General features: G+C 41.1%; 2 protein-coding genes and 2 long non-coding RNA genes across 6 annotated transcripts in view; all 4 read left to right on the top strand.

The window, feature by feature from the left end:
- LOC146453769 (uncharacterized) overlaps nt 1–19034 on the top strand; it is a 71576-nt gene extending 52542 nt beyond the window's left edge. For 2 of the 3 annotated variants that reach the window (XM_085096355.1, XM_085096356.1), the window contains exons 2-8: nt 831–904; nt 3353–3421; nt 6743–7190; nt 11415–12194; nt 13505–13612; nt 14130–14222; nt 15253–19034. In XM_085096355.1, the coding sequence (XP_084952481.1) occupies nt 3401–3421; nt 6743–7190; nt 11415–12194; nt 13505–13612; nt 14130–14222; nt 15253–18959 (5157 nt within the window). In that variant the 5' untranslated portion in view covers nt 831–904; nt 3353–3400 and the 3' untranslated portion in view covers nt 18960–19034. The remainder of the gene's footprint in view (nt 1–830; nt 905–3352; nt 3422–6742; nt 7191–11414; nt 12195–13504; nt 13613–14129; nt 14223–15252) is intronic. The other variant, XM_085096357.1, reaches the window with a different exon arrangement.
- Nucleotides 1–27141, top strand: part of LOC146453765 (uncharacterized) — an 88339-nt gene that overhangs the window by 17173 nt on the left and 44025 nt on the right. The gene's annotated exons all lie outside the window — the stretch shown is intronic.
- Nucleotides 19032–27141, top strand: part of LOC146453768 (uncharacterized) — a 27841-nt gene continuing 19731 nt past the window's right edge. Inside the window, exons 1-2 of the long non-coding RNA XR_014859454.1 lie at nt 19032–19111; nt 21071–22614. This is a non-coding gene — a long non-coding RNA (uncharacterized LOC146453768). The remainder of the gene's footprint in view (nt 19112–21070; nt 22615–27141) is intronic.
- Nucleotides 26864–27141, top strand: part of LOC146453767 (uncharacterized) — a 20009-nt gene continuing 19731 nt past the window's right edge. Inside the window, exon 1 of the mRNA XM_085096359.1 lies at nt 26864–27090. The gene's annotated coding sequence lies outside the window, so the exon portion shown is untranslated. The remainder of the gene's footprint in view (nt 27091–27141) is intronic.

Raw genomic sequence — 27141 nt, 5'->3', positions numbered from 1 at the left:
TTTTTCTTCGGTCATCTTAAAGTTAAGCTCACGTGTCGGTATCCATCGAAGAAAGTTTCCAAATTTCATCAATTCATGTTTGATTTATGCCATCATATTAAAGTGACATTGTTATTTTACCCTATTTCTTTGTTTGTTTGTTGTGTAAATCTCTCAGGTCCAATGGCAAAATGATAAATTAATATAAAGGAACTGTTCAGGAAAGATGAGTGATCATTACGAACACTTTTGTCATGGTTTACGGTCTGGTTAAATTTTTTTCAGCGCGCTCATTTTGCGTGCTGATATAATCTCCTACGATTTGTGAAGATGTCCCAAGATTTGTGAATTAGGTTAACTTGATGGTCTGTCAAAAATTACAGTAACAATACAGTAACTGTTTTGAAGTTTTCTTCATAGAGCATGCTTCCAGTAGGTTGATCCAGTTGCTAAAATAACCTACTGTACTTTATACAAAATGTTGGACTTATTGATTGTCCATAGTTGCGTATAGGTCATATTTGTAATGCATAATGAAATTGGAGTAACAAATTGGAGTCTTTATTCTTAAGACTGATGTCCCAATCCTTTAGGGTAAACCTTACTCAAGGTGAATCTTCACTGTCATGTAATTTTTCATGGATTAATGAGTCTGAATTTACATAAGAGGGTAATTAAGCTGTCCATATGTTTTTTCTAGTTTGATTTACGCACATTTATTCACACCTGTAAATGTATGCAAAATTATGCAACAATGAAAACCCAGCTTCATATATGCATTTTACGTAAAAGTTAGTGGGTTATTACTAACAGTATTCTATAACTTATTGGTTTTTTAATGTAATTTTAAGACCTCGCCAGTGTCCTAGTGTTGCTTTACGTGGATTCAAGATGTCAGTGATGCTATACTCTGCAGCAACTTTTGGTAAGTTTTTGTTGGTTCTTGAAATCAGTTACACTGCACAGAAAACTACCCTTAACACTTTTCATACAAGCCATCAGATAAGCCTTCTCCTCCCCCTTCATTATTTTCTCTAAATTTTCTGTTCCAATAGCCCTTATACATGATTATGTTATGTTTTCTTTGGTAATTCAAAACAAGGCTTGCTGGTGATATTTCATGGGAATCTGTAGAGAAATATAGGGCAGATTGGACAAGACTCTAGGAAACTTGACTAAAATCACTCTTAGTGAGGACAATATTGCCAGTGCTTCGCTAGGAGGAAAAAGCTTTTAACTGAGTCAACAGACTATTCCTGATGGCTTTCCTGCAGGAAAGAAGCAAAATTAATCGGACTGAAGCAAAGCTTAGTCAAATATGATGCATATGTCTCTACGTGTGAAATGTTTGTGTTGAAAATGATTCATTCAATTGAATTAACTCAATCTTTCTTTTGAGTTCAAAGTTATATCAATGGTGGTCTCAAAAACGACATCACACGTCGCACAAAAGCAAAATCTTGGTATTAACTCTCACTGGTAATGTTGATGTCGTCCACGATGAGTTCATAAGGAGTTTAAGAAACGAGGACGGCAACACCACAAAACAATGGGCTTAATGAGCAAAAACAATCGCTCTGCACGCGCGTTTTACATTTGGGTACATTTTTGTACCCTCCTCTGCAAAACAACAACGTGAAATGACCAGCTGGAGCGTATGGCGCAACATCTTTATTTTTCCTTACTTTGCATTTTCCAAGTTAAACAAATTTAAATGATTACAAAAGAGTTACAAAAACGAGAAGTTATATTTTTAAATGCTGTTCTCTTTACTGTTGCCGTCCTCATTTCTTAAACTCCCTCATGTTTCCTACTTACACTGCTCGGTGGAAGGGAATCGTCAATGGTCGGACGTCCCTACCCGAATTTTCTTTGCCCAACATGATGACATATTACTTTGTTATGTTAAAAATATGTGATGAAAAAATTGCCATTGATTTAAAGCATGTAGAGAATCATTATAATTATACGCATTATTTAAATCTGGGCTCATTGAATTCAAAGAGAACTGAGAACCTTTTTGCCTCCAAAGCAGATTCAGCTATTTCCCGTGAGAAATTTAACTCTCTAATTAAAGTTCCACGCCATTTCTTCACTTTTTGGCTCAAAAATTTTGATTCAAATTCTTCAGCATCTTCACAAGTTTTTTTTGGTTGCATACCCTATGCATCATGTTTGGAAGATTTTGAATTACTTTGCTCTTCTTTGATTGGTTTTTGTTTAGCTGGTGGCTTTCCTGCTGGTTTCTCTTTCACAACAAAGCAAAACTTTGTTGACACAGACTCACTTAATGGTGGGTTGTAAAGATTTGAACCTGAGCATTAAATGAAACAGGAAGCTTTGAAGTGATTGCCTCAAAACCTCAAATATTTGTTTACGGGTGTGTTGGTTCTTCGAATCTTTGCAAGCTGTTTAAAAAAGAAGTTCTAGGTCATCCATGTTAACCGATGCCAAGACATGCTGTATCTCTTGATGGCAGAATTATATTTACACCCATAAGCAATGCATCGATCAGTGAGGCATTGTACAGTTCCAGAAAATACCCGTTCCCCCCCTCCCCCACAGAAGGTTCTTTGTTTTGCATCTCCCCCTTCCCTCCTGGAAATTCCAGTTTAGCTCCATAATTTAATGCTTCTAAAATTTTGGTTTTTAAGGTCCCCCTCCTTGTCCTCAATTACTGATGACCACCTTCCTTGGAGTGGGTATGGAGTTTTTCTGGAACTACACATTTTGAAAAAAAAAATCAACAAATAACATTCCTTAACCTTTCCTGTATTTCTCTATGAGGAAACAAACACGAAGCTCAGATCACTACAAACTAAGCCTAATGCTAATGGTATACAGAAGAAAATTATTTTGTGATGCCATCTCACATAAGTGTTATTTAGGAGTGCATTTTATGTCTAAGAACATCTGTAGAAAATTCTTGGTTCCTGTGAATCACCCATATTTGCAAGTCCACCCTTACATGTAACTAAACTATGGTCCACGCAATCACTTTCTTGGGAAGCTGTTTCCAATGCCACTCTAGTTGTCCCAACTGGTTTTAAAAAAATTAATTTCCCAGTGACTATAATCTCAGTATGAATACGAGTTATGGCTGCATTACGTCTGTTCTTGCATAAGTTATTAGTTTAAATTGAAATAATTATTATACACATGAAGGGATATGTAGTTTGCTTGCAAATCCATCATATTCCTTACATACTATGTAGGTGCTGCTAATCCAGTGTCTCGTTCTGTCTGTGTACATGGGGAAAAATAGAACCTTACAACTTGTTGTTGGATCTCTGTTTGAAACCAATATTAGTCAAGCAAACATGAAATCACATGCAACCACCCTACTGAAACAAGCTTTCCTTTCTATTTACAGTTTCAATTTAGCATCAGAGTGGAAGGTTGTTTCTGAAGGCTTCCTGTGATGTCCAGGTTGACAATTGAGGTAACTGTCAGTCTGCAGTGCAATTGAACTGATATTAGATAATGCTCATCAATCTTGAATATTGTACAGTCAACACACACTATGTGTGTGCATTGTTAGTCTGGTAAACAAGAGCTAACCCCAGGGCAGGTGTCCATTCCTCCCCAGACTAAGCTATTACCTTACCCCTGTGAGGTGCAAGACATACAATGTAGCTAACCCCAGTGCACCTATTCACTCTTCCTAAACAAACCTATTCATACTCCTATGAAATGCCGAATACCCCAAACAAGAGCTCCATGTAACCCCAAGGCAGGTGTTTACCCTCCCCACACTAAGCTTACCTTACCTATATGAGACCTTACCCCTGTGATGTGCACAATCGCCCAAACAATAGCTAACCCCAGGGCAGCTGTGCACCCTCCTCAAACTAAGCTAACCTTTCCCCTATGAGGTGCCCAATGCTCCAAACAATAGCTAACCCCAGGGCAGGTATTCTCCTTCCCCGAACTAAGCTACATGTAACTGGTCTCCCTTTGAGGTTCTCTATCCCCCAAGCAATAGCTAATCCCAGGACAGGTGTCCACCCTCCCCTAACTCAGCTAACCTTATCCCTATGCAGTTCCCAATCCCCCAAACAATAAATAACCCCAGCGCAGGTATTAACCATCTCCAGATTAAGCTAACTTTACGCTTATGAGGTACCCAATCCCCAAAATGATTGCTAATCCTAGGGCAGGTGTCCACCCTCCCCTAACTAAGCTAACCTTACCCCTATGTGGTGCCCAATCCCCCAAACAATAGCTATACCCAGGGTAGGTGTTCACACTCCCAAAACTAAGCTAACCTTACCCCTATGCGGTGCCCAATCCCCCAAACAATAGCTATACCCAGGGTAGGTGTTCACACTCCCAAAACTAAGCTAACCTTACCCCTATGCAGTGCCCAATCCCCCAAACAATAGCTAAACCCAGGGCAGGTGTTCGCCCTCCCCAAACTAAGCTACCCTTACCCCTAAGAGGTGTTCAATTCCCCAAACAATAGCTAACCCCAGGCCTAGGGCAGGTGTTCGCCGTCCCCAAACTAAGCTACCCTTTCCCCCTAAGAGGTGTTCAATCCCCCAAACAATAGGGCAGGTGTTCACCCTCTCCAAACTAAGCTACCTTTACCCCTAAGAGGTGTTCAATTCCCCAAACAATAGCTAACCCCAGAGTAGGTGTTCACTCTCCCCAGACTAAGCTAACCTTACTCAAGCAGTTTAAGGCCTGGGTTTGAAGGGTGTTCAGAAATTATCAATGATCCCCAATATTTCGATTTGTCTGCCTAGAACAGGATGAAATTGTCCCTTAAAATAAACATTAATGTTTTCTTTTGCCTTAACGCTTAAGTTTGATCACGTGACACATCACGTGACCAAAAAATTAAAATTTTGTAAATCGGCGATACAGTGGCAAATTTTCTTTATATAGATAACTGAGTAAGGGGGTTTTGAAGTTGATTGAAAATACTGAGCATTCTTCGTTTGGAATGACTCCTTAAGTTTTTAAATTGGAGTAAGTACATGTAACAATCAAAGGTTGAATTTTGCACGAAGAAATGACCTTTGTCCTGACAATTTTTTTTAGAGAACAATGGACAATCATTCCAAACGTAAAGGGCTGGAAATATTCAATCTTTGTAAGAAACGCGTTTTTTTTTTAATATTTTCTCTGAAAACCGTTGTCTATCTGTCACATGATCTATTGAACTACTTATTTTGCTCAGAAATGTTAAGGATGATAAGACTTTTTTATCTGCCAATTTCAGTTCAGTGTCATTCAATTTGTTTACGTTACATCGAATAAACCAGTTTTTCCTCTTAAAAGCCCTCAACCCAGGCCTTAAACTGCTAATCCCAGGGTAGGTGTTCACCCATGCCGGTGTAAGCTAACGTTACCCTAATGAAGTGCCCAATCCCCCAAACAATAGCAGATCCTAGGGTAGGTATTCACACTCTCTAAACTAGGCTAACCTTCCCCCTACGAGATGCCTAATTCCCCAACCAATACCTAATCCCAGGGCTGGTGTTGACCCTCCCCAAACTTAGGTAACCTTACCCCTATGAGGTGCCGAATCCTCCAAACAATAGCAAATCCCAGGGTAGGTGTTCACCCTCCCCAGACTACGCTAGCCCTACCCCTATGCAATGCACAATCCCCAAACAATAGCTAACCCCAAATGCAGGTGTTCACCTTCCCCAAACTAACCTAACCTGACCCCTATGCGATGCTCAATCCCCAAACAATAGTTAACTTCAGGGCAAGTGCTCAGTCTCCCCAAACTAAGCTAACCTTACTCCTATAAGGTGCCCAATCCCCCAAACAATAGCAAATCCCAAGGTAGGTGTTCACCCTCCTTAAACTAAGGTAACTTTACCCGTATGCGATGCTTAATCCCCCAAAATAGAGCTAACCCTAGAGCAGGTGTTCACCCTCTGCAAACTAAGCTCACCTTACTCCTATGAGGTGCCCAATCCCCCAAACAATAGCTCATCCCAGAGTAGGTGTTCACCCTCTCCTTACTAAGCTAACCTTACCCCTATGCAATGCTCAATCCCCCAAACAATAGTTAAACCCAGGGCAGGTTTTCAGCCTCCCCAAACTAAGCTCACCTTACCCCTATGAGGTGCCCAATCCCCGAAACAATAGCTAATGCCATAGCAGGTGTTCACCCTCCTCAGACTAAGCTAACCTTACGCCTGTGAGGTGCTCAATACCCCCAATAAGAGCTAACCCCAGGACAGAGTTCACCCTCCTCAGACTGAGCGAACCCTACTCTCGAAACTAATTTTACATAAAGCAATACAAGAGGCTGATAATACTGTAACCTGTTTTGCTGGTCAGTAGCAGTTTTGGGCCTTTGAAAGGATCTTAGTGAAAGCTGAGACATTTGATCAGCTTTAACAAGATGTTTCCAATTTTATCTGAGACACAAGGGAAAAAGGCTTCCTATTTTTAGTTTACACTGTAAAGAACATATTTGTTCTTCTGATCGTGTAGTAAAGGAATTGGTTCTTCCATATTATGAAAGTTTGGGATGATATGGATCCCACTAAAAACGTCTTACTTTCTAGTTTGTCATCAAAGTGACTTAATTGGGGTACAATTGTGAATAAACCCTTCGAACAGGGACATTCAACTTAAATGATCCATTAGGCAGCCTCCTTTAATTCAATTTACTACGCTAAAATGTAGCAAGCATAATAGATTTGACTCATGGTGACTATGACATCTGATAACTGCCTGGTGTTAGCACATTAGCATGTTGAGTTTCCCTCATTAAATCAATTACCATTTGTTTTAGGATTCCTCCTTGCCTAGCACGTCAGCCTCTACATCACAGGAAGGCCTAGAAAGTGGGTCAACTTTGGCTTCCAACAGGACACTGAAAGTTACTCTGTTGAGTAGTGAATGGCAATCTACAAAAGGAGGCTTGTCAACCATTAATAGAGAACTTGCCATTCAGTTGGCAAAACACCACAATGTGGAGGTCAGCATGTATCTCCCTCAGTGTAGTGAAGAGGATAAGAAAGTAGCTTCTGCTCATCATGTCCATCTCATTGAAGCAAAGAAACTGATAGGTTTTGAGCCCATTGACTGGTTGTCATCTGTACCAAAAGACCATCTCATGGATTTTGTGGTGGGACATGGGCTACCACTTGGCCGACAAGTACAACTCATTCAAACACACCACCAGTGCAAGTGGATTCAGGTTGTGCACACAGCTCCAGAGGAACTGGGAATGTTCAAAGGTATTTGTGTTTTTTTTTTCTCTTTCCCCCACATCATGTTTAAACTCATTGCCAATAGATGAGCTTGGGAATTAGTGCCTTAGGTGTTGTGGGGGGCTGGTGCAGTCCAGGCAGAACATGGAGTTATCCCTTACAACCTTGCAAGCAGGAACCACCCCTGCTGCAGTCAGCCAACAGGCACAAACACACTGAATAGAATTCAGTGAAAATCATACACACCCTTATACCAAGAGGAGGGTTGTCCAATACACCCAATCTGACTCGATTCGTCTGGGATTATGGCGATTGGACTCGAATCGATCGATTCGTTTGCCCTTCTAGTCGATCCGTCTAACCGGAAGTCGATTGGCTAGACACTTAGCTAAAACACGGTAAGCCAGCCTTGAGGAAGGGTAGAAAATGTCGACGATTCGACTCGATTTGACTCGAATCGATCGATTCGTTTGCCCTTGTAGTCGATCCGTCTTACCGGAAGTCGATTGGCTAGACACTTATAAAAAACACGGCAAGCCAGCCTTGAGGGAGGGTAGAAAATGTCGACGATTCGACTCGAATCGACTCGAATCGATCGATTCGTTTGCCTTACAGTCGACCCGTCTAACCGGAAGTCGATTGGCTAGACACTTAGTTAAAACACGGCAAGCGAGCCTTGAGGGAGGGTAGAAAATGTCGACGATTCGACTCGATTCGACTCGAATCGATCGATTCGTTTGCCCTTATAGTCGATCCGTCTTACCGGAAGTCGATTGGCTAGACACTAAGTAAAAACACGGTAAGCCAGCCTTGAGGGAGGGTAGAAAATGTTGACGATTCGACTCGATTCGACTCGAATCGATCGATTCGTTTGCCCTACAGTTAACCCGTCTTACCGGAAGTCGATTGGCTAGACACTTAGTAAAAACACGGTAAGCCAGCCTTGAGGGAGGGTAGAAAATGTCGACGATTCGACTCGATTCGACTCGAATCGATCGATTCGTTTGCCCTACATTCGACCCGTCTAACCGGAAGTCGATTGGCTAGACACTTAATTAAAACAGGGCAAGCCAGCCTTGAGGGAGGGTAGAAAATGTCGGCGATTCGACTCGATTCGACTCGAATCGATCGATTCGTTTGCCCTACAGTCGACCCGTCTAACCGGAAGTCGATTGGCTAGACACTTAGTAAAAACACGGTAAGCCAGCCTTGAGGGAGGGTAGAAAATGTCGGCGATTCGACTCGAATCGATCGATTCGTTTGCCCTACAGTCGACCCGTCTAACCGGAAGTCGATTGGCTAGACACTTAATTAAAACACGGTAAGCCGGCCTTGAGGGAGGGTAGAAAATGTCGGCGATTCGACTCGATTCGAGTCGAATCGATCGATTCGTTTGCCCTTGTAGTCGATCCGTCTTACCGGAAGTCGATTGGCTAGACACTTAGTAAAAACACGGCAAGCCAGCCTTGAGGGAGGGTAGAAAATGTCGACGATTCGACTCGAATCGATCGATTCGTTTGCTCTACAATCGACCCGTCTAACCGGAAGTCGATTGGGTCAACCTATGCGTCATGCTGTAAAAAAACGATACAAGAAGCAGAGACCGATACAACATAGAAATACGGTTTAAAGGTTACTATATTTCGGCTGGCCAAACTAGCCTTCTTCAGGTACAATGGAAATTTACATTGGGACACACGCTTATATAGCTGACAAATATTTGCGCAATAGCGGAACTACGTTAAACTAAATTGATTGACAGTATAAAATATGAAGCAAATGAAATATTAAACCGCGCGCGGTGTGTATATCTGTCACGCGTGTAAGGTACGTTTACGCGTCAGATTTGCAGATTGTTTTGAGGAAATTCTCTCTTTACTTGAAGTAATGACCCGGATCTGTTTGAAACAGGCTTGAAAAATTGTAGTTTACTGAGACAACCTCTGTTTAAAGAAAAATTATCTGGCTACGCTTGGAGAAGGGTGGGTTTTCAGGCCTGGAAGCTTACGTATGCGCGCGCGTGCAAATTTATTTACGCGCGGCCTTTCATACATCGACTCTAATTTTATTTACCATGTTTACACCCGTAAAGCCAGTCATGAAATTCACGCCCGTACGCACTTTAAATTTACGCGACAGTGGAAATCGACCTTTAGGCGCAGCAAGCGGAAAGGCTATGGTTACTTGCCGTTAGGAAACGGTGTAGGAATTAGATTATAAGCACTTCTGGCAAAAAATCTTAATTCAAAATCACTGCTCAAACTTTCGCGCAGGCGTTCTTTCAACCGGAAGGCGGATTGTTGCTGGAAATAGGGTAATATGGTAATAGGAGTGAGTAGAGTCTAATTTGTTCTGTGATTGTTATTCACGAGTATGATGACAGACAGAATTGGATGACAGAAAGTCCTATTCCCAAATAATCACAACTATAACAAAATTTAAGAAAACAGTAAATGCTGGTTAACTGTTTTGATGAATAAAAATGTTCAGTTGGATACAAATAAAATAGGCTCTCCGATTCACCAACAAAGATCTCGTCGCCATCCAAACTCTTTCGCTTCCCACTGACAATGACCTCCTTTTCTCCACACACATACCTCTTAGCAACTGACGTCAACTCAGATAATTTAAAAAACTTCTTCTCACAAAATTAAGATTAGAAGAAAACCGAAATAACCGCATGTGGTCTTTCATAAAGCCAGCCATAGTTCACATGCACGCGTCCTTTGCTGAAAATCGCAGCCTCGTCCCCAGGCCCTCAGGAACTCAAGGAAGGTTTTATGTAAATTTCGTCGCACGGTCTAACAGGTTTTAAGAACGAGGAATATTCATGTATATTTCCTTTCTCAGGGAGGTTCATCTATATTCGCTCTCTCTGGGATGTTCATATATATATATATTTCCTTTTTCGCGCAAACGCTTTAAGAAGGAGGAAGGTTGATGTATATTTCCTTTCTCGTGTCCACGCTCTTTCTCGCGCAAACGCTTTAAGAACGAGGAAGGTTGATGTATATTTCCTTTCTCGTGTCCACGCTCTTTCTCGCGCAAACGCTTTAAGAACGAGGAAGGTTGATGTATATTTCCTTTCTTGTGTCCACGCTCTTTCTCGCGCAAACGCTTTAAGAACGAGGAAGGTTGATGTATATTTCCTTTCTCGTGCCCACGCTCTTTCTCGCGCAAACGCTTTAAGAACGAGGAAGGTTTATGTATATTTCCTTTCTCGTGTACACGCTCTTTACCGCGCAAACGCTTTGAGAACGAGCATATACACGCTTTTCTACCTGCCTTCTTTGTTACCTTCCCGGTAAGGCGGGTCGACTACAAGGGCAAACGAATCGATCAATTCGAGCGATTCGAGTCGAATCGTCGACATTTTCTGCCCTCCCTCATAGCCCGCAAGCGAATCGACTTCCGCTAAGACGGGTCGACTGCAAGGGCAAACGAATCGATCGATTCGAGTCGAATCGAGTCGAATCGTCAACATTTTCTGCCCTTCCTCATAACTCGCAAGCAAATCGACTTCCGGTAAGACGGGTCGACTGCAAAGGCAAACGAATCGATCGATTTGAGTCGAATTGTCAACATTTTCTACCCTCCCTCATAATCCGCAAGCGAATCGACTTCCGGTAAGACGGGTCGACTGCAAGGGCAAACGAATCGATCGATTCGAGTCGAATCGAGTCGAATCGTCAACATTTTCTGCCCTCCTTCATAGCCCGCAAGCGAATCGACTTCCGGCAAGACGGGTCGACTGCAAAGGCAAACCGATCGATTCGAGTCGAATCGAGTCGAATCGTCGACATTCAGTCTGCCCTCCCTCATAGCCCGCAAGCGAATCGACTTCCGGCAAGACGGGTCGACTACAAGGGCAAACGAATCGATCGATAGCGACCTTGCGAAGCATTTATTCACGACCTGACTTCTGGTGAGTCGAATCGTCTTCGCTTACTGACGATTCGACTAAGATTGGGTGTATTGGACATGAGTGCTTGGTGGAGGGAGGGCAGGGAGCCAGAATCCACAAAGATTCGCACTGTGAGCTTCAATGATCAGCAAAGCAACGCAAATGCAAATGTGAGAAATGCCGGTCCACCCCTACAATCATCCCACGGGCCTGGGTCCCCCCACCCATTATGTATGCCAAGTGGAAGGACCGCTGACGTATTGGCTCGAGGTAAACTTTACCTAAATTATTTCATATTTAGCCAAATCAAAATTTAATTAACAACAGTTTATAACTTTTGTCCAAAGGTTATGCAGATGCAATTTCCAGAGGCGAGAAAAAGCACCTTGCAGAGATTGAGTTATGTGAGTCAGCAGATCAAGTTGTAGCAGTTGGTCCCAAGCTTGCCGATGAGTACTCCCGTTATCTCCGGTACTGTCAGAAAGATCAAGCTGTTTTTAAACTCACTCCAAGCATCTTTTCTGAGTTTTCTCATGTGCAGCAAGCTACTGAAGAAAGAGCAAAGTTTTGTGTTTTGGTGTTTGGGCGTGGCGACAAGGAAGATTTTCTGCTGAAAGGGTATGACATTGCAGTGAGAGCAATTACTGAGCTGAAAGAAAATTCTTACCAGCTTATCTTTGTTGGTGCACCACCTGGAAAAGAAGACAAAGTGGCAAGAAAGTTATGTCAATATGGCATTGACCGTAAACAACTAAAGGTACGTTCTTTTAAGGAAAACAGAGAACAGCTAGCCAGACTGTTTTGTGAAGTTGATCTTGCTATAATGCCATCAAGAACAGAGGGCTTTGGGCTGGCTGCGCTTGAAGCTTTGTCTGCTGGTCTGCCTGTGCTTGTCAGTGGTAACTCTGGTCTTGGAGATGCTTTAAAGAAAGTGTCAGGTGGTTCATCCTGTGTGGTTAATTCAGAAGATCCTAAAGAGTGGGCCAAGGCAATCAAGGCTGTTCGTGAAAAGGACAGGGATGTACGGCTTGAAGAGGCTAAAGATCTTTGTGGAAAATATGCACGGAAATACAGTTGGGAGGAACAATGTGGTAAACTTGTAGAAAGGATGATGAATATTGCTCAAGGTATGTGCAGTAATAGTTGTTGCATCACACTAAAACATTGTTAACAGTACATTAATAAATTAAATGTACTTAGCAGCTTCAGTGAATAGGGCAGTTACGCCCTCTGAAGGGCATAAAGTGAGATTTATTTAGCTTGGTTAGATTGACATTTAAGATGTACAAAAAAAGACTTGTCTGGTCAAACAAGTACAATTTTGTAGGTGAATAATTATGATTTCACTCTACCTGAATAAATTTTGTAAGCAACGAACTATTTAAATGGAACAAAAAATGTGCTTTGTGTGTTTCATTGGCTCCCCATCTCAGACTACATCCTCAAAATTAAACACCCAATAATTAAAAACACTTATCTTATTTTCGGAAGGATTTCTACACCTTAGCTTGCAGTGGGAAGGGTTATATCGAGAATACAGTAGAACCCCAGTAACTCGAACTTGGACAACTCAAACTCCCCGCTAACTCGAACTATTTCCCGTTTCCCTTGGATTTGACCCTACTTTTCAGTCACTCTAACTCGGATAACTTGAATTCCTCGCTAACTCGAATTAAATTTTGTTTCCCTTGATCAAAATTAACCCTGATAATTCTGGTTCTTGCAACTCAACACTGATGTAATCCCATTAGCTCCTCCTGCCGTGTTATTGGTAAAAAAACATAGGAATTGACACTACCAAACCAATTTAATTTTAATCTGTGCAACAGATCACGCATTTGACAGTTATTTCCAATCATTTTAGTCAAACTGCATGTACTGCCTGTTAAGCTGTCACATAGAAAACAAAAAGTTCATAGTACAAGTTCATAATGTTTACATCTCAAGGTATTCCAATTCTTTCTTTAAAATGTTCACCAAAGTTGTTTTTTTTTTTTTTTTTACCCAAAAGTCTCAGCTTACATTGGACTTACAGTTTAAACTGTTTCTGATGAGAGTAAGTTTAATCTGCCCCGGGTTGTATACTGAAGGGCTGATAATCAATAAACTATAAATTATCTACATGAAAAGTTGAATTTTCGATCTACCCTGATAACTTGAACCCCCGCTATCTTGAAGAGTGTTTCGTCTCCCTGCAGAGTTCGAGTTACTGGGGTTCTACTGTATAAGGTACATTTAGAGTAGCCTTCAGATCATAGATAGCTATTCAGCAAACTTGAAGTAGCAACTTCCTTTTCTTCCTCTTGCCCCACAAAAAGGGGCAAGAGGAAGAAAAGATTTCCTAGTATTTTACTAATTACTTGATGGTAAAATACTAGGAAATCTGAAAGTACGTATCATGAAAGTTGTTACAAGATGGTTTTTATTTGTCTGACAGGGGACAAAGAAGATAAGCAAGATTCATTGATGAAAGGGAAAGACTCCATAACCCCCATGGTTTCCCAGGCTCATCAGGAACACATGCAGGCTGGGATTCTTCACAGAGGTATAGTATTATTATTGTAAACCACTGATAGCGTAAACCTGTACAACGTGGCTTCATGTGCACTGAAGCCTCCAGTTTGGAACTTGTTTTCAACCAAGGTAACTTTAGTTCTATTAAGACCCAATTCACACTCGTAATCACACATTAAATATTGCTAAAGTATGGGACTATGGTTGAACAGTTTTTCAGCAACAGGAACAAAGTTATATCTATTGCAGGGTGTTACGCATGTCACAAATTTCTTGCGAGACAAAGTTGTGTTTTCGCCACATGCGTTTTCCCACGCTTGGCGCCAGTTACATGTATTTGCTTCGAATTTTCATTGGCTCATTGTGCTGTTTACATCTGTTGCGATTGGCCAGTGGAGAGTAATCACTTTGGTTTTGGTTTTACGACACTCAATTGGAAACCACTCTATTCATTAAGTCATCTGCGGGCCTAAAGTTATAACTTCTTGGACAGATAACCAGTCTTTAGTGCGAAGTAGCTAACGCCTATTTTTTCATCACTTCACTAGAAAGTCGAGCAACAGAAAAGGGCAAAAGACCGTTATATCCAAGTGGTACTCCAGTTCCAAAGAAACCTAGACTTGCAACAGATGACCATGAAGGTAAGTATTGTGTAGCTTTTTCGGGGAGGGTTAGCAGCCATGAATCAAAGTACTTTTTCAAGCAAATTGAGGCCGAAGCGAGACGCGTCTTGTTACAGTCAACTGCCTGTGGGTGTAGGGTTACATTTGCCCAGCAAGATTCTTGTGTTTCCCCCTCAATCATTTAAACCCCTACAGAAAATGTTTTTGGTCTTGGAAGAGACCTGATAGATGCGGAAATGAAAATGTATTAGGAAAGGGGGGGATGAAACCACAGAACCAACCCTCTTTAATTGCTGAATCAAATTTATAAAACAATGAGAATGATTAATTAAAGGAATTTTGTGTTGCGAAAGGAATCACTGGTCATTGTGGTAGAATGTATAATAATAAATAAAATATTAATCATCATTATCACTGTCATCATCGTTGTCATCATCATAAATAAAATAATTGTTTGACTCACCACGTTAAGTCACTTAACTTGAAGATTGGACGTTTCAACTGCTTACTGCTAGTCTTCATCAGGCAATGAGGCCGACTGATTATGCTTCAGTATTTATATCACAAAGGTTGGCTGTGATTGGCTGATATCCATTCCTGCTGCTTTGAGAAGAAACCATCCCCTCAGTGGGCCGCAGTTGCTCCAGTCTCCTGTTGTGTTTCTTGATCGTTAGTATCCAGACATCCCGAATGTCTATTCAATTAGTTAGGCTGTAGCCTGATGTGGACGGCTACCTTGACCCTGCATGTATACCTATGTGAGCCTTCTCAATAAACTTCCCCTAATTGCAAAGCAGATGGTGGCTGGTCTTGTTGGAGTGCACTGAAATGACAGAGGTTTAGCTTAAGGAATTTTGTTTGAACATAATGCAAGCAGGAGATTGGAACCCACTAGCCAGAAGCTGTAAATTGAATATTGTTAAAGGAGTCATGGGCTCATTCCCTGTCTAGGACTTAGTGACGGTTTTTTTATTACATGAATGAACTCCATATATTTAGTTTCTCTCTTGAAATAATGTTGATGGTTACTTCTTTTTTACTTTCCTAGCAGGTACGGACAACTCAGTTGTTGTAAAGTTGCTCAAAGCCGAGTACAATAGACGAGCTCAACTGAGGCCGCTTCTTTGGGACAACACTATTCAGTTACCTCTTGAAGACGTCTACACAAGATTGAAAATTGTTTCAAGACGAAAAGCAGGTGTTCAAACAAAAGGGAATGAGGTGAACGCACATAACATCTTTATGCGTTTTCGCAAAGGCGAGTTTGTTGGGCAAACAGAAGGTCATGAGTTGAACATGTATGATGACATCCTAAGCTTTGTTAACAGAGGCGAGATTGTTCCACAACCAAAATGTGATGGGGTGAATGTGTATGACATCTTCAGGGCTCTTAACAAAGGCGAGGATGTCATGACACTTGTTGAGGGAAACCCCGGGATTGGCAAAACAACATTTTGCCTCAAACTTGCTTATGACTGGGCAAATCAAAATACTGCAACAACGTTTACCTTTCCCAAATTCGAATGTGTGCTGCTATTAAAATGCCGCGACATTGATGGAGGTATTATGGACGCCATTATTGAGCAACTTCTGCCAAAGGATATTAACAAAAATATCAAGGAAAAGCTACTGGATTTCCTGAAGGACATTCATAATCAGGAGAAAATTTTAATTATTTTGGACGGTCTGGACGAGCTTCCCGAAAAATCAAAGCATCATGTGGATGACCTTCTTCACCGAAGAATTCTGCCATTTTGTTATGTCCTGGCCACGTCGCGGCAAGAGAGAGGAATTGATGCAAGGAAGACGTTTGTTTTTGACATTCTTTTACAGATCGAAGGATTCACTGAAAGTGATGCTTTCGAGTATATCAGGAAGCATTTTAAGAATGTTGGTCTAGAGCATTTATTGAAGGGTGAAAGGCTCATTGAAGAAATCAAAGAGAACACATTATTACATGCCCTTCGAAGTAATCCGCTAAATCTACTTCTCCTGTGCGTCATTTATCAAGATTACGAAGGAAAATTGCCCTCTTCCCGTACCGAGCTTTACCAAATCATTGTCCGGTGTCTATTGAGAAGATATAGCGCAAAACACAATCTTAAGCTCCATGAAGACGACAGGGATTTAGACAAGCAATTTAAAAAGGAACTCCTTGCACTTGGAAAGCTAGCTTGGAAATGCCTCCTGAACGATCGCCATAGTTTTCATGAAGACGAAATGAAAGAATTGGAAAAGAGAAATGACAAATTGGTGGCTCGTGGACTCGGTTTTCTTTACAAGGAAGAAAGTTTGAAGAAGTTGAATCCACAACATGAATACTACTTTCTTCACAAAACGTTCCAAGAGCACCTGGCTGCATTATATATTGCGCACAAGTTACGAAAAAACAAGTTTAATGTATTTGAGCATTTAGACTTAAATTCTTTGGTAGAAAAATACCCTCAAGTGTTTCTATTTGTAGCTGGGATGCTAGGTGAGGAAGCAAATATTCTGTTTAGTCAGATTGGTGAAAAGCTGCGTAGCTCGGGTGACTGGGACTGGCATAGATGCAGTAAGGCGGCAGCAAATTTTTTCATTAAAAGCTTCAGTGAAAGTGGAAATGCTGCAAAAATGGCGGGTGCTCTCTTTCACTTCATACCTTTTCCAGTGTATGCACATTTTAATGTTAGTGACTTACAAGAATCACACGACAGCAATCTCCATTGGCTGAGAAAATCTTGCGGCCCTTTTGCCCGTGTTTTAGGGGCCTGTAAAAAGTTTTCAAATATGCAGAGACCTGTCACACTTGACTTGTCTCAATCATCTTTGCCAAAAATACAACTGCCTCTGCATGTTGTTACCATCGTCAGAGATGTCTTAGAGTCTTGCTCACAGCTGAGGATGCTGAACATTTCTTTAATTGAAATAACAAAAGATATAGCAGATGTTCTGTTTGAAAGGTTGTCAGCAAGTAATTGTTTATTGGCATTGAGCCTTGAGGTCCAGCAGATTATCTCTTGTGACGTAGCTAGCATTATTGGTAAGGGTTTGGCTGCAAGCAAGAGCTTAACAAAAGTGACGTTCACATTGTCAGGAGAATGCCGTGAGGCTTGGGCTGCAGCTCTTGAAAAAGGATTATCTGCCGATACACCATTGACATCTGCTGTTCTCAGGATTCGTGGCTTAATGAGTAAGACTGCTATTCAAGCTTTAGAAAAGCTTTTATCAAACAGATCTCTGGCCTCTCTGTCCCTCATCATTTGTGGAGATATGCAAGATTTATTAGCTGCTGCTCTTAACAGAGGACTCACAGGACAAACCGTTTTGAAGTCTCTTGATTTATGTGTTGAAGGAAGACTGAGCTTCTGTGGTGCTAATTTAATACAAAGAGGTCTGGTGGAAAATTGTTCTCTGAATGATTTAAGAGTATCTGTTTTCGGAGAGCTCCCTGACAACTGGCAGGCTTTAGTGGAAAATCTGCAGACAGCTAAGAAGTCACAAGTTTCTTTGGCTTTTCATCCAGAAATCTTCTGTCAAGTGACGGCTGATCAGGTGGCTCATTTTCTTCCAGTTGTGGTGGACAAAGGGTTACTTCCAGAATGTCACTTAACTGTCAACCTTTGGGGTGAGCTGAGCTGTGAAGGCGCAGAAGCTTTATGTAAAACCTTGATGGGTACCCCACTGTCTCACCTGACTTTAAATGTCCGTGGAAAATTAACAGACAGTATTGCAAGTTGCACGGCAAGATGCGTCCATCTAAAAGAAACATTGTCCTCCGTGAGTGTCAACATTTGGGGCAGCTTGACTAAAGAGGAAAGGAATCTCTTTCAAGTAATTTTAGACGAGAACCCAGCTGTTACGCTAAATGTACACGACGTGCATTCACGTCCAGATGAATCAAGTGATGATCCTGATGTCTTTTTTGATCTTCTGTCACTGACAACGCTCATTACCCAACTGAGAAATACCAAGGAGGAAAAGCTCAGTGTTGCAATATTCTCCTCCGTGCCCATTGTTGGAGGCTTGAAATTTTCTCAGCTTGCTGTGATGGAAAACACATCATTAAATGCACTTACTCTGACAGTAGATTTTTTTCACGGCCTCAATAATGTCTGGTTACCCTATGTGGTTATTGGTTTGCGATTATGCACAGCATTGAATGCACTCACTCTGAAAATTAACGACTTCGATAATTCGAGTTATGACTTAGTGTGCAATGTTGTTAAGGAATTGTGCAAAAACAGATCATTGAAGGCACTCACTATGATTATTAACAAGTACAGAGAGGGCGGAGGTCTCTTTGAGGACATACCTTACTTTCTGGTAAGGGATTTGATGAACACTTCATTGAATGCCTTTACTCTTACAGTTAACAGCTACAGCACCTTCAGTAGTGGTAGCATGCTGGAACTTTTCTTTTCGACCCCATTAAGTACGCTCACTCTGACAATAAGCATCTACAGGGACATAAGTGATGACTGGGAATGTGGTTTGGATGATGTTTTGGCAAAGAACAAGTCTTTATCTACACTCAATCTAACATTAAACTTCTATGGTGAAGGAAGTAATGACTTTTTACCCAAATTTTGGGACATTTTAATGAGATGCGAGTCACTAACCACACTGAGATTACGATTGAATGACCAACGTGTAACCCAAGGCAGCCATGGATACGACTTAAGTAAACTAGTGGTAAAATCCAAATCACTTTCCTTGATTGATCTAACTGTCAGCTTTTATGGAGTGCAAGACAGTTTGTCAGCTAAGATTTGAGTTGTGGAAGGCAGTATTATTTCTGAAAACGTGCCTATTCACTCCAACTGTGGCTAGTGGTGCTAAATGTTGGTGGCCTTTCCATTTGCTGAAACAAGACTGTGGGCCTGTCAGCACATGCCTGCGACGAAAGCAGAGCTGTCAATGCAAATGTAAGCAAAGGAATCTTTACGCATGTCGTAACAAAAAGCAGGCAATTGCCTGCGTAGAGACGTCTCATTATCTTTTGCTTTACGCAGAAAAGCAAAGGAAATATCAATTGGAGAAGTTTGCATGCAGGCTAGCAAGGATTTCAGTAGCAATGAAGGTAAACTCATGCATTGTTGTATTGCCATAAGACTATATGGGAATTTGAGGACAATCGAGAATATCACAAATGTAGACAGCTCCCCGGCTTTCTACTTAGTTCTTGTGTTCTCAAATAACCGAACTTGTGTCGTATGTAACATGGCATCAGAGGAAAGAAGACAGTAAAATGCCCCCGTGTGACCAGAGTGACAGCTATAAATTATTTATGAATTTCACGTAATCTTCTGTTTCAGTCGTTTGCTTTTTTTTGTTTACGACACGAACACATCGAGAGCAATTTAAACCAGAGGGATTGGCTGTCACACAAAGAAATTGTGCTGTCCTCGCGTTTCTCAGTCTGCTGCCCTGTTACGTAAACTCGGCATTACAATGTATGGTTCTATCTGCTTTATATGCTCTATGTTAGAAGTCAGGCCCTAAAAGCAAGAACTGAATGAATTTTCGTCTTGTTTGGAAAAAGGGAGAATTCTATTAAGGTTACCCGGGACCTTGAGAGGTGTCTCGTGTTTAAGCGATGTAGCGCGTCCAGTTTAAACTGTAGATACCTTAACCCCCATATCAAATTAAAGCCTATAGAGCTGGCTATAAAACTAGACCAAGAATTTTGAAATAAAATAAATTGTCGAATTTTTCACGACCTCTTATTGCGAGCGTCCGAATCACCTTTTTAAAGCTACAAGTCTAAGTGAATTTTGTTTTTTTGCTAATTTAATTTGCTCCTCAGTTTCCTGACCCAAAGCGCTGAAAAACGTGTCTGCGTTTTGCCATATTCAATTACAGTGAAAAGCTATAGAGCATTTTCGAAATAGGATGAAAAAAATGTGGAGTAATCGTACAAAAATCACTCTCGGAGAAAAATATTTCGAAAGAAAAAATTCGCAGACACGTTTTTGTTGTTTAGATGTTAAACTAGCTACTGTCCAAATTTGAAGGCAAACGAACAAATTCCTTTTGAGTTTTAGCTCTTTAAAGTGGCTCCTCCAAGTGAAAAGAATTTATTTGAGAAAACAGCGCTAAAAATTCGGCAATTCATTTTATTTCAAAATTCTTGGTTTAGTTGGATAGCCAGCTCTATAAGCTTTAATTTGATATAAGGGTTCAGGTATCTACAGTTTAAACCGGACGCGCTACATCGCTTGGACGCGAGACACCTCTGAAGACACCTCTGAAGGTCCCGGGTAACCTTAACTAATAACTTCTAAAAACTAGAATTTATGCGCTTTCAACTTTGTTACTGTGATCTGTATGCTGCTAAAGTTGACTGAAAGAATTGACCTCTCAGAAAGGAGATTTCTCCTCTGTGACAATTTAAGTGTTTTTGTACACTTTCATGCCCGCCCACTCGGAGGGTCAGTCCACAGTACCCTTAAACTTTTGCTTGATTACAAATGAGTGCTTGGCTTATTGTCAGAAAGTACACCAATTAGTCTGAAGTGAGGGCTTGATACAATTGGCAACACATTTTGCAAATTAAGGGAGTCAATCAAGTTTTCTTTCTTATTTTTAGTCGTAGTTAACTTCTTATTGAGTCATTGAACTCACTTGTTTAACCACAAATATTTAGTAGTTTATCAGGGATTTTTTGCTTCATGTGTTGCTCATTCAGGAAAGAAAGCAACAACGACACAGCAGTCCTTTCTACTGAAACTCTGTGAAAGAAAAAAGGTTAGACGTATCTCAGGTTATCACATGTACACACTTAAATACGTGAAATGTTGATCCGTTTTGGTGGCTTTAGATGGACGCCATGTTGGTGTCAGATAAGATGTTAATTTGTCTGCTACTTTTTTTTTTCTCAGCAGCATTTGTCACTGCATGAACCACAGGACACCCAAGGTCACGAAAAGAGAATACCAGATCAGCGTGACTCTTGTTACTTTTACCTGGAATCAAAGATTCTGTGAACAGGGACCTTTAGTTCTTAGAATATCATTTTACACTGATCAGTCAAAGGAAGGAGCGATAGTAAAAGGAACGTGAGTGGTTAGCAATGTGAAAGGCAAACACGTCGTTAATCCTTTAACCCCTAATATCAAAGAACAAATTCTCCTATCTTGTCCTCATAATTTTCTTGTAAAAGTTCTGGGGAGAAGTTATTAAACTATCAAGAAAATTCACCTTGAGTGATCATATCCTTAATTCTCATGACCTCAGGGGCTGAATAAGCCGGCATTAATATATTACAAAGAGAAATTTGATGCTGATCACTGTTAGGGCTTAAAGGGTTAATCTTAGAATTTCTCCTTAGTACTTTTATAAGAAAAGCGTAGGACAAGAAAGGAGAATGTGTTCCTTGATATTAGGGGTTAAAGGGTTAATCTTTTACCTATACTCCAGTGGAAAGGCCCTTAATGTCACCATAGCAACAACCATTGTCTTGTCATATTGTACCAGTTGTTGTTATGGTGACATCATTAGAGGGTCAAGGTAATACTGATCAACGTTCTTGGTAATTGTTGACAATAGGGAACTTAAGCAACGACGACGGAAACGGCAACGGCAACGAAAACGTCACCTGAAAATATATATTTATTTCAGTTGTGCTACAATGCGATTTTTTCAACTCGCTCAACTTTTACAAAAATGGCGAACTATCCAGGAACCAAATTGGTAGGAGTGGCGTACAAGTTAAGAAAGAAAATAAAAAATTCACCTTCGTGCGTTCACGTTCTCCACAAAACCTTAAATGTGGTCATTTCACGTTGTTGTTTTGCAGAGGACGGCAAAGAAATGTGCCAAAATGTAAAATGCACGTGCAGAGCGATTGTTTTTACCCGTTAAACCTATTGGTTTGCGGGGTTGTCGTTACCGTCGCCGTCGTCGTTGCTAAAGCTCCCCAAAGTGAAATCACTGGAACGTGGTTATCCAAGATGAGTCTTTTTCGCTTTTTCTTTGGTATAAAAGTTTCCATAGATTTATAATTGTTTAGGTAATGTCATTTTAATGTTTTTACTATTGAGGGTAGTAGCCTGCGAGCAAGCTCTCTTGGGGGTGGAGGCGCCACCAATTTTGTGTTGTCAACATGACGCACGCGAAGAGCAATGACGTAAGCACCAAATTCAATATCCACCAATCAGTGTTTTGCGTCGAAAAATTCAACACAGAAATGAAAATTCCTGAGACATCGTTGCAAGCTCTCTCCTCTTTCCCCCCCCGCCCCCAAGAGAGCTTGCTTGCAGGCTATGAGGGTAGCAACATGGATCATCGTTTTCTCTCGCCACGAAAAGCACACAATATCAAATGTGGGTAAGAAGCCCAATTTGATTTTTGTAAAGAAATTTTAAACAAATAGCATGTTGGTCATTTTTTAAAGGTAACTACAAGATTTTATCAACAGGCAAAAAAAGTGGTGATCACTTTATGTGACACAACAAACAGTGTCGGCCGAAAGTGCAGCAGACTAGTTTCTGTATATAATTAATTAAACCTCACTATTTCATCCAGACTGAAAAGATGTCACCACCTTGTACAGATTAATAAACACTGCTACAGGAAAGTACTGCTCAATAACATCAAATGTGGGTAAGAAGCCCAATTTGATTGTAAATTTTGTAAAGAAATAAAAAACAAACAGCATCAAAGCAAAGTACTACTGAATATCATCAAATGTGAGTAAGAAGCCCAATTTGATTGTTAATTTTGGAAAAAAAACAGCATCAAAGGAAAGTACTGGTCAATAACATCAAATGTGGGTAAGAAGCCCAATTTGATTGTTAATTTTGTAAAGAAACAAAATAATAGAATCAAAGGAAAGTGTTGGTCAATTTCTGTTGAGGTGGCACGATAGGATTTCATGAACAGACTTCGGCATAAAAAAAATTAGTGCAGGTGGAAAGCTCTGCAAAATAGTTTTTGAATATGATTGATTTAACCTCACGATTTCATCCAGACTCAAAAAGATGCCACCTCCTTGTACAGCGTAATAAACAGTGCTGAAAGAAAGTGCTGCTCAGTAGCTTTAATTTGAATGCTGACGTCAAACCAACACGTTGGTACCAATGTACCGCACGAACGGTAACGGTTGAACGTACAGCTTGGTAGCTTTTGAACTTGAATGGTTATAGTTAAGGTTTGGATCCACGGACTGAAAACTTGGAGCCACAGTGAAATGACATAAGGAGTGAAAGGCTTGATTAAATTCATTCACTTGAATTCTGGCTTGTTTTCAGATTGTAGATGGTCTTAGTTATAACCTTCATGTAAGCAAAAATCTATGTAAATGCTTCCCAATTTATGTAACAATGTATCACGCCATATTGTATTCATAGTAAATTTATAGTTTGGTAAAGAATGGCGTTCTCCTGCGTCATTTGCAAGGAACATGTCAAAAAGAGACTTGTCGAGATTAGTTGTGCAGCGTGGTACAAATATTTTTTGATTTATTCAAGACAATGTGTAAATTTGTATCTTGTAAAGTTAGAAGAAATATACTTTGCCTTTCGGCGAAAACACTGAGTTTATTACCCTTACATTTTACGGAATGGGGTTGTATTAACTGGCGGTTCCAGGTGTCCCCTTTTGTTACTGCGCATATTTTTTGCGCACCGAATGGTCCAAGCAACAAGCGTTTCGGCGGTGCCTAACCAAATCAAAATTTGCGATCACCATGCATGTTTAGACATTGGTTTCAATTTGGACAAAAATGGCATACATTGTTTCTTATTCTCAAACAATATTGCACCAGGAGCCCATCGACTCGCTCCAATGTTATGGCCTTTTTCGCTAGGTATTCTGAGGGGCTAAGTTTCCACTCTGAGGGCTCCTCCCAGATGAGCACCCTCAGCTACCCTGAAATTTCTAGGGTACCCCCCCCCCTCTCCAGGAACTTTGAAATATCTTTTTGCGACAAAGCTTGGAAAATATTTATTGCGCGTGTTGTAGAAAAAATGGGCTCTCTACAAATTGAAGCAATTTAACCAGCGAAAATTTTGGCCACCAAATGGAGGATTTTTTGGGCGACATACACCATTTGCAACGTCTTGCATGGTTGGTCAAGAGGACAACAAAGCGAATAAAAGGAGAATGTTCTCATCCCTAGAAAAACAATAAAGCTGCATGCAGGGTCCAGTGAAAAAAGAGCTTTTGATAGATGCAGATCTGCTGGAATTTTTTCTAATCTCTTACCAATGGCAGATAGCGTTTATCATTTTTCTTTAAATACAAAAGTAACTCACTCATCCTCTTCGCCCTTCAGTGAGGTATAAAGTCGCAACCATCCCCTGTTAACTCTCCCCCGGGGGACTTCCCTATATAGACTGTGCTGCCAAAGGGTGTGGTTTTTGAGCCGTTTGGTCTGGAGTAGGGAACAAATTTTGACCAGGTTGGTTTGAAAGTCTGAGAATGGGTGGAGTGTCTGGAAACCAGGTCTAAAAATCGGTATGAATTTTAGTGGCAGGTGTTAAAAAAGATACTGAAAAATTACAGTAGGGCCAGGGCTTGGAGAACACCGCCGCATCCCCCCCCCCCCCCCCACCCTCCTGCCTCCACCCTTCTTCCCGGGCATTTCTCGTGATCTTTTGCTATCTTTGCACTTGTTATCGGCTTCCCTGAGGCGGGGGCCCGCGTCATATCTGGGGGAATTGAGATCGTTTTGGGGACTTTGCAACAAATGCAAGACACTGAGGAGGGTGGGGGAAATGTGGGGAGTTAGATTTATGACTACCTGACCTGTGGGGACTTTCCATCTCAAACAGCGACAGGAGATTGGGAACAAGTTGTCTTTTCGTCGATAGATAAAGTTTGGCGGAGAAAAACGAAAAGGTATGTGTTAAAATTCATTGTTATTTTGTGCATAAAATAGGCCATACAAGCTGGAAAATTGGAATTATCGCGAAGTAGTGGACTGGATCTTATATTTTCAAGTGACGTCTTCAACTCTTAATTAATGAGTGTTTGTCTTCCCCACCGGATGGGGGCTTTGCCAGAAAAAAAACCGCAGGCGGGGAATTACAGGGACTTTGAAATGCACAGTTACCAAATCCTTGCCTATTCCGGGGATTCACCAACCTCGGGAAAGCCGATGACAAGTGCATAAGGCTCGCATCTCTGGGTCCGGATTCCGCGGCCCTTTCTTCTTCTTCTTTTTTTTTTTTTTTTTTTTTTTTTTTTTTGTTTTTGTTTTGTTTACACTCTCGGGTGTCCACCTTAGTGTTTTTTGCGGTATGCGTTACCGGGGTATTCTTAGAACATGGCCGAGCCATCTGAACATGGGCATTCACTTATTCCAATGACGTTCAGCTGTTACCTTTTCATCTCACCAATAACCTGTTTCGTTCATGGTGCGCACATTCCATGCTTTGCTTTGGACCTCAGAAAACTCTCACTCGCACTACTAGCGTCCCTGAGAAGGCTTTCAGTAGTAGTCATCCTGTCGGTTGGTTGGTTAGAGTTTAAGTTGACAAGGTCTGTGCTTGAAGCCTGATTGTAACGGTTTCCGTATGACAGAGCTCCTTAACAAAGTGGAGTAGTTGACCCCATTCCAAAACCCCAAACCTCGAGAGCCAGCAACTGTCTTTTGTCTGGTCTTTCCTCCAAAGCCTGTCCGGCCTTGTTGGACCTGTAGGGAGCTTGAACCGCCGTCGGCATAGGCTTCAGCCAAGGCAACAGCCCAGGTCAGGAGCCAATGACTGTCTGTCTCTGTTGTATTGTATTAATTCCTCGATTGAAAAACTTCCCTGAGTAAAGTTTATTTTTAAAACGACCCTTCAAGCGAGAAGGTATGATGTATTAAAATTTAACTGTCATTTCTCTCCTTTGATTGGATAATTGAACTGTGGACGGTCAGAAAGTCCCCTGAGAACTGTTCTAAAAATACATCTACTCGGAAAAGGAAAGTGTCCAAGGCTTAGGTGCTGTTTACATGAAGGGAGGAGGATCGTAGCACAAGGAAGGTCCAAGAAGGTGGATCAACTTTTCCATTGTTTCATGTGCAGAAATTTCGGTCGGAGTAGTTACCAAGTGGAGAACGAAAAGAAGAAAAATTGTCGGCCTTTAGCAGCTGAACGCTCGGATGCAGCCATGTTTGTTCTTTTTTGTCCCTAGTACTAGGATCTATCAAGCGGATCTAGTTTACATGGTGCTAGGATCTTCCTATCTCTCCGCTCAGTCGTCAGCTAGCCGGCAAAATCCTATCGCTAGGGCCAAGTACAACTTTTTGCATGTAAACTAAATACAGAAAACACATGGTGCAAGGGTGATCTGCCTTCTAGGATCTTCATAGTACTTAATTCGATTTCCCTCCATGAAAATAGCCCCTTAGTTCACTGGCTTAGATCACTGGCTTCTGCCCAATGAGAGTTAAAAAACAAATACAAATGCAAACGACTCATGAACGGTGAAGAGTAGGGCCTTGATGAGACTGGGGTTAAGTCATCCAGGTTGTGTGTTCTTGATTTTATACTTGGGTTTTTCTCTTCCGATGACCTCAAAAATCCATTTCCTTGTCCTTAATCCTTGATTCCTTGTCCAGCGTAGAATCTTGTTCTTCCAGCCAGCTTCATATGACAAACCATGTGACACTATTTGACCAATAAAATAAGCCCTTTACCATATTTGGGAGCAACGCGGAAGTCCAGGGAATAGCAGGACCTGAAATGCAGCCATAGAGGTCTTCATCAGGGTGCAGTTTTAAATTGTTTTGTATCTTTTGTCTTTGAATTTTCGCTGTTTCTTATCTGTTATCAATCGTGTAACCATGGGCTGACTTCATTGAGTCACAAGAGTCTCAATATGTAGGCTGCTGGGAAAAGCTTGATCGCTTTGGCGTTTTATATTTGCAACTCAATTTCCCTGCAGATTTTCGGCATGCCAGAAGCAGCAGAAGGTAAGCTTGGAACAAGTTTATGGGAACTCAATGGCGAGACAAAATAAGTTC

This window comes from Pavona decussata, unplaced genomic scaffold, assembly GCF_977016875.1.
Source record: "Pavona decussata unplaced genomic scaffold, jaPavDecu1.1 SCAFFOLD_324, whole genome shotgun sequence".
In the NCBI taxonomy this organism is placed as follows: Eukaryota; Metazoa; Cnidaria; class Anthozoa; order Scleractinia; family Agariciidae; genus Pavona; species Pavona decussata.
Note: the sequence above shows the minus strand (reverse complement) of the source record. Positions and strands in the feature narration are given on the sequence as shown.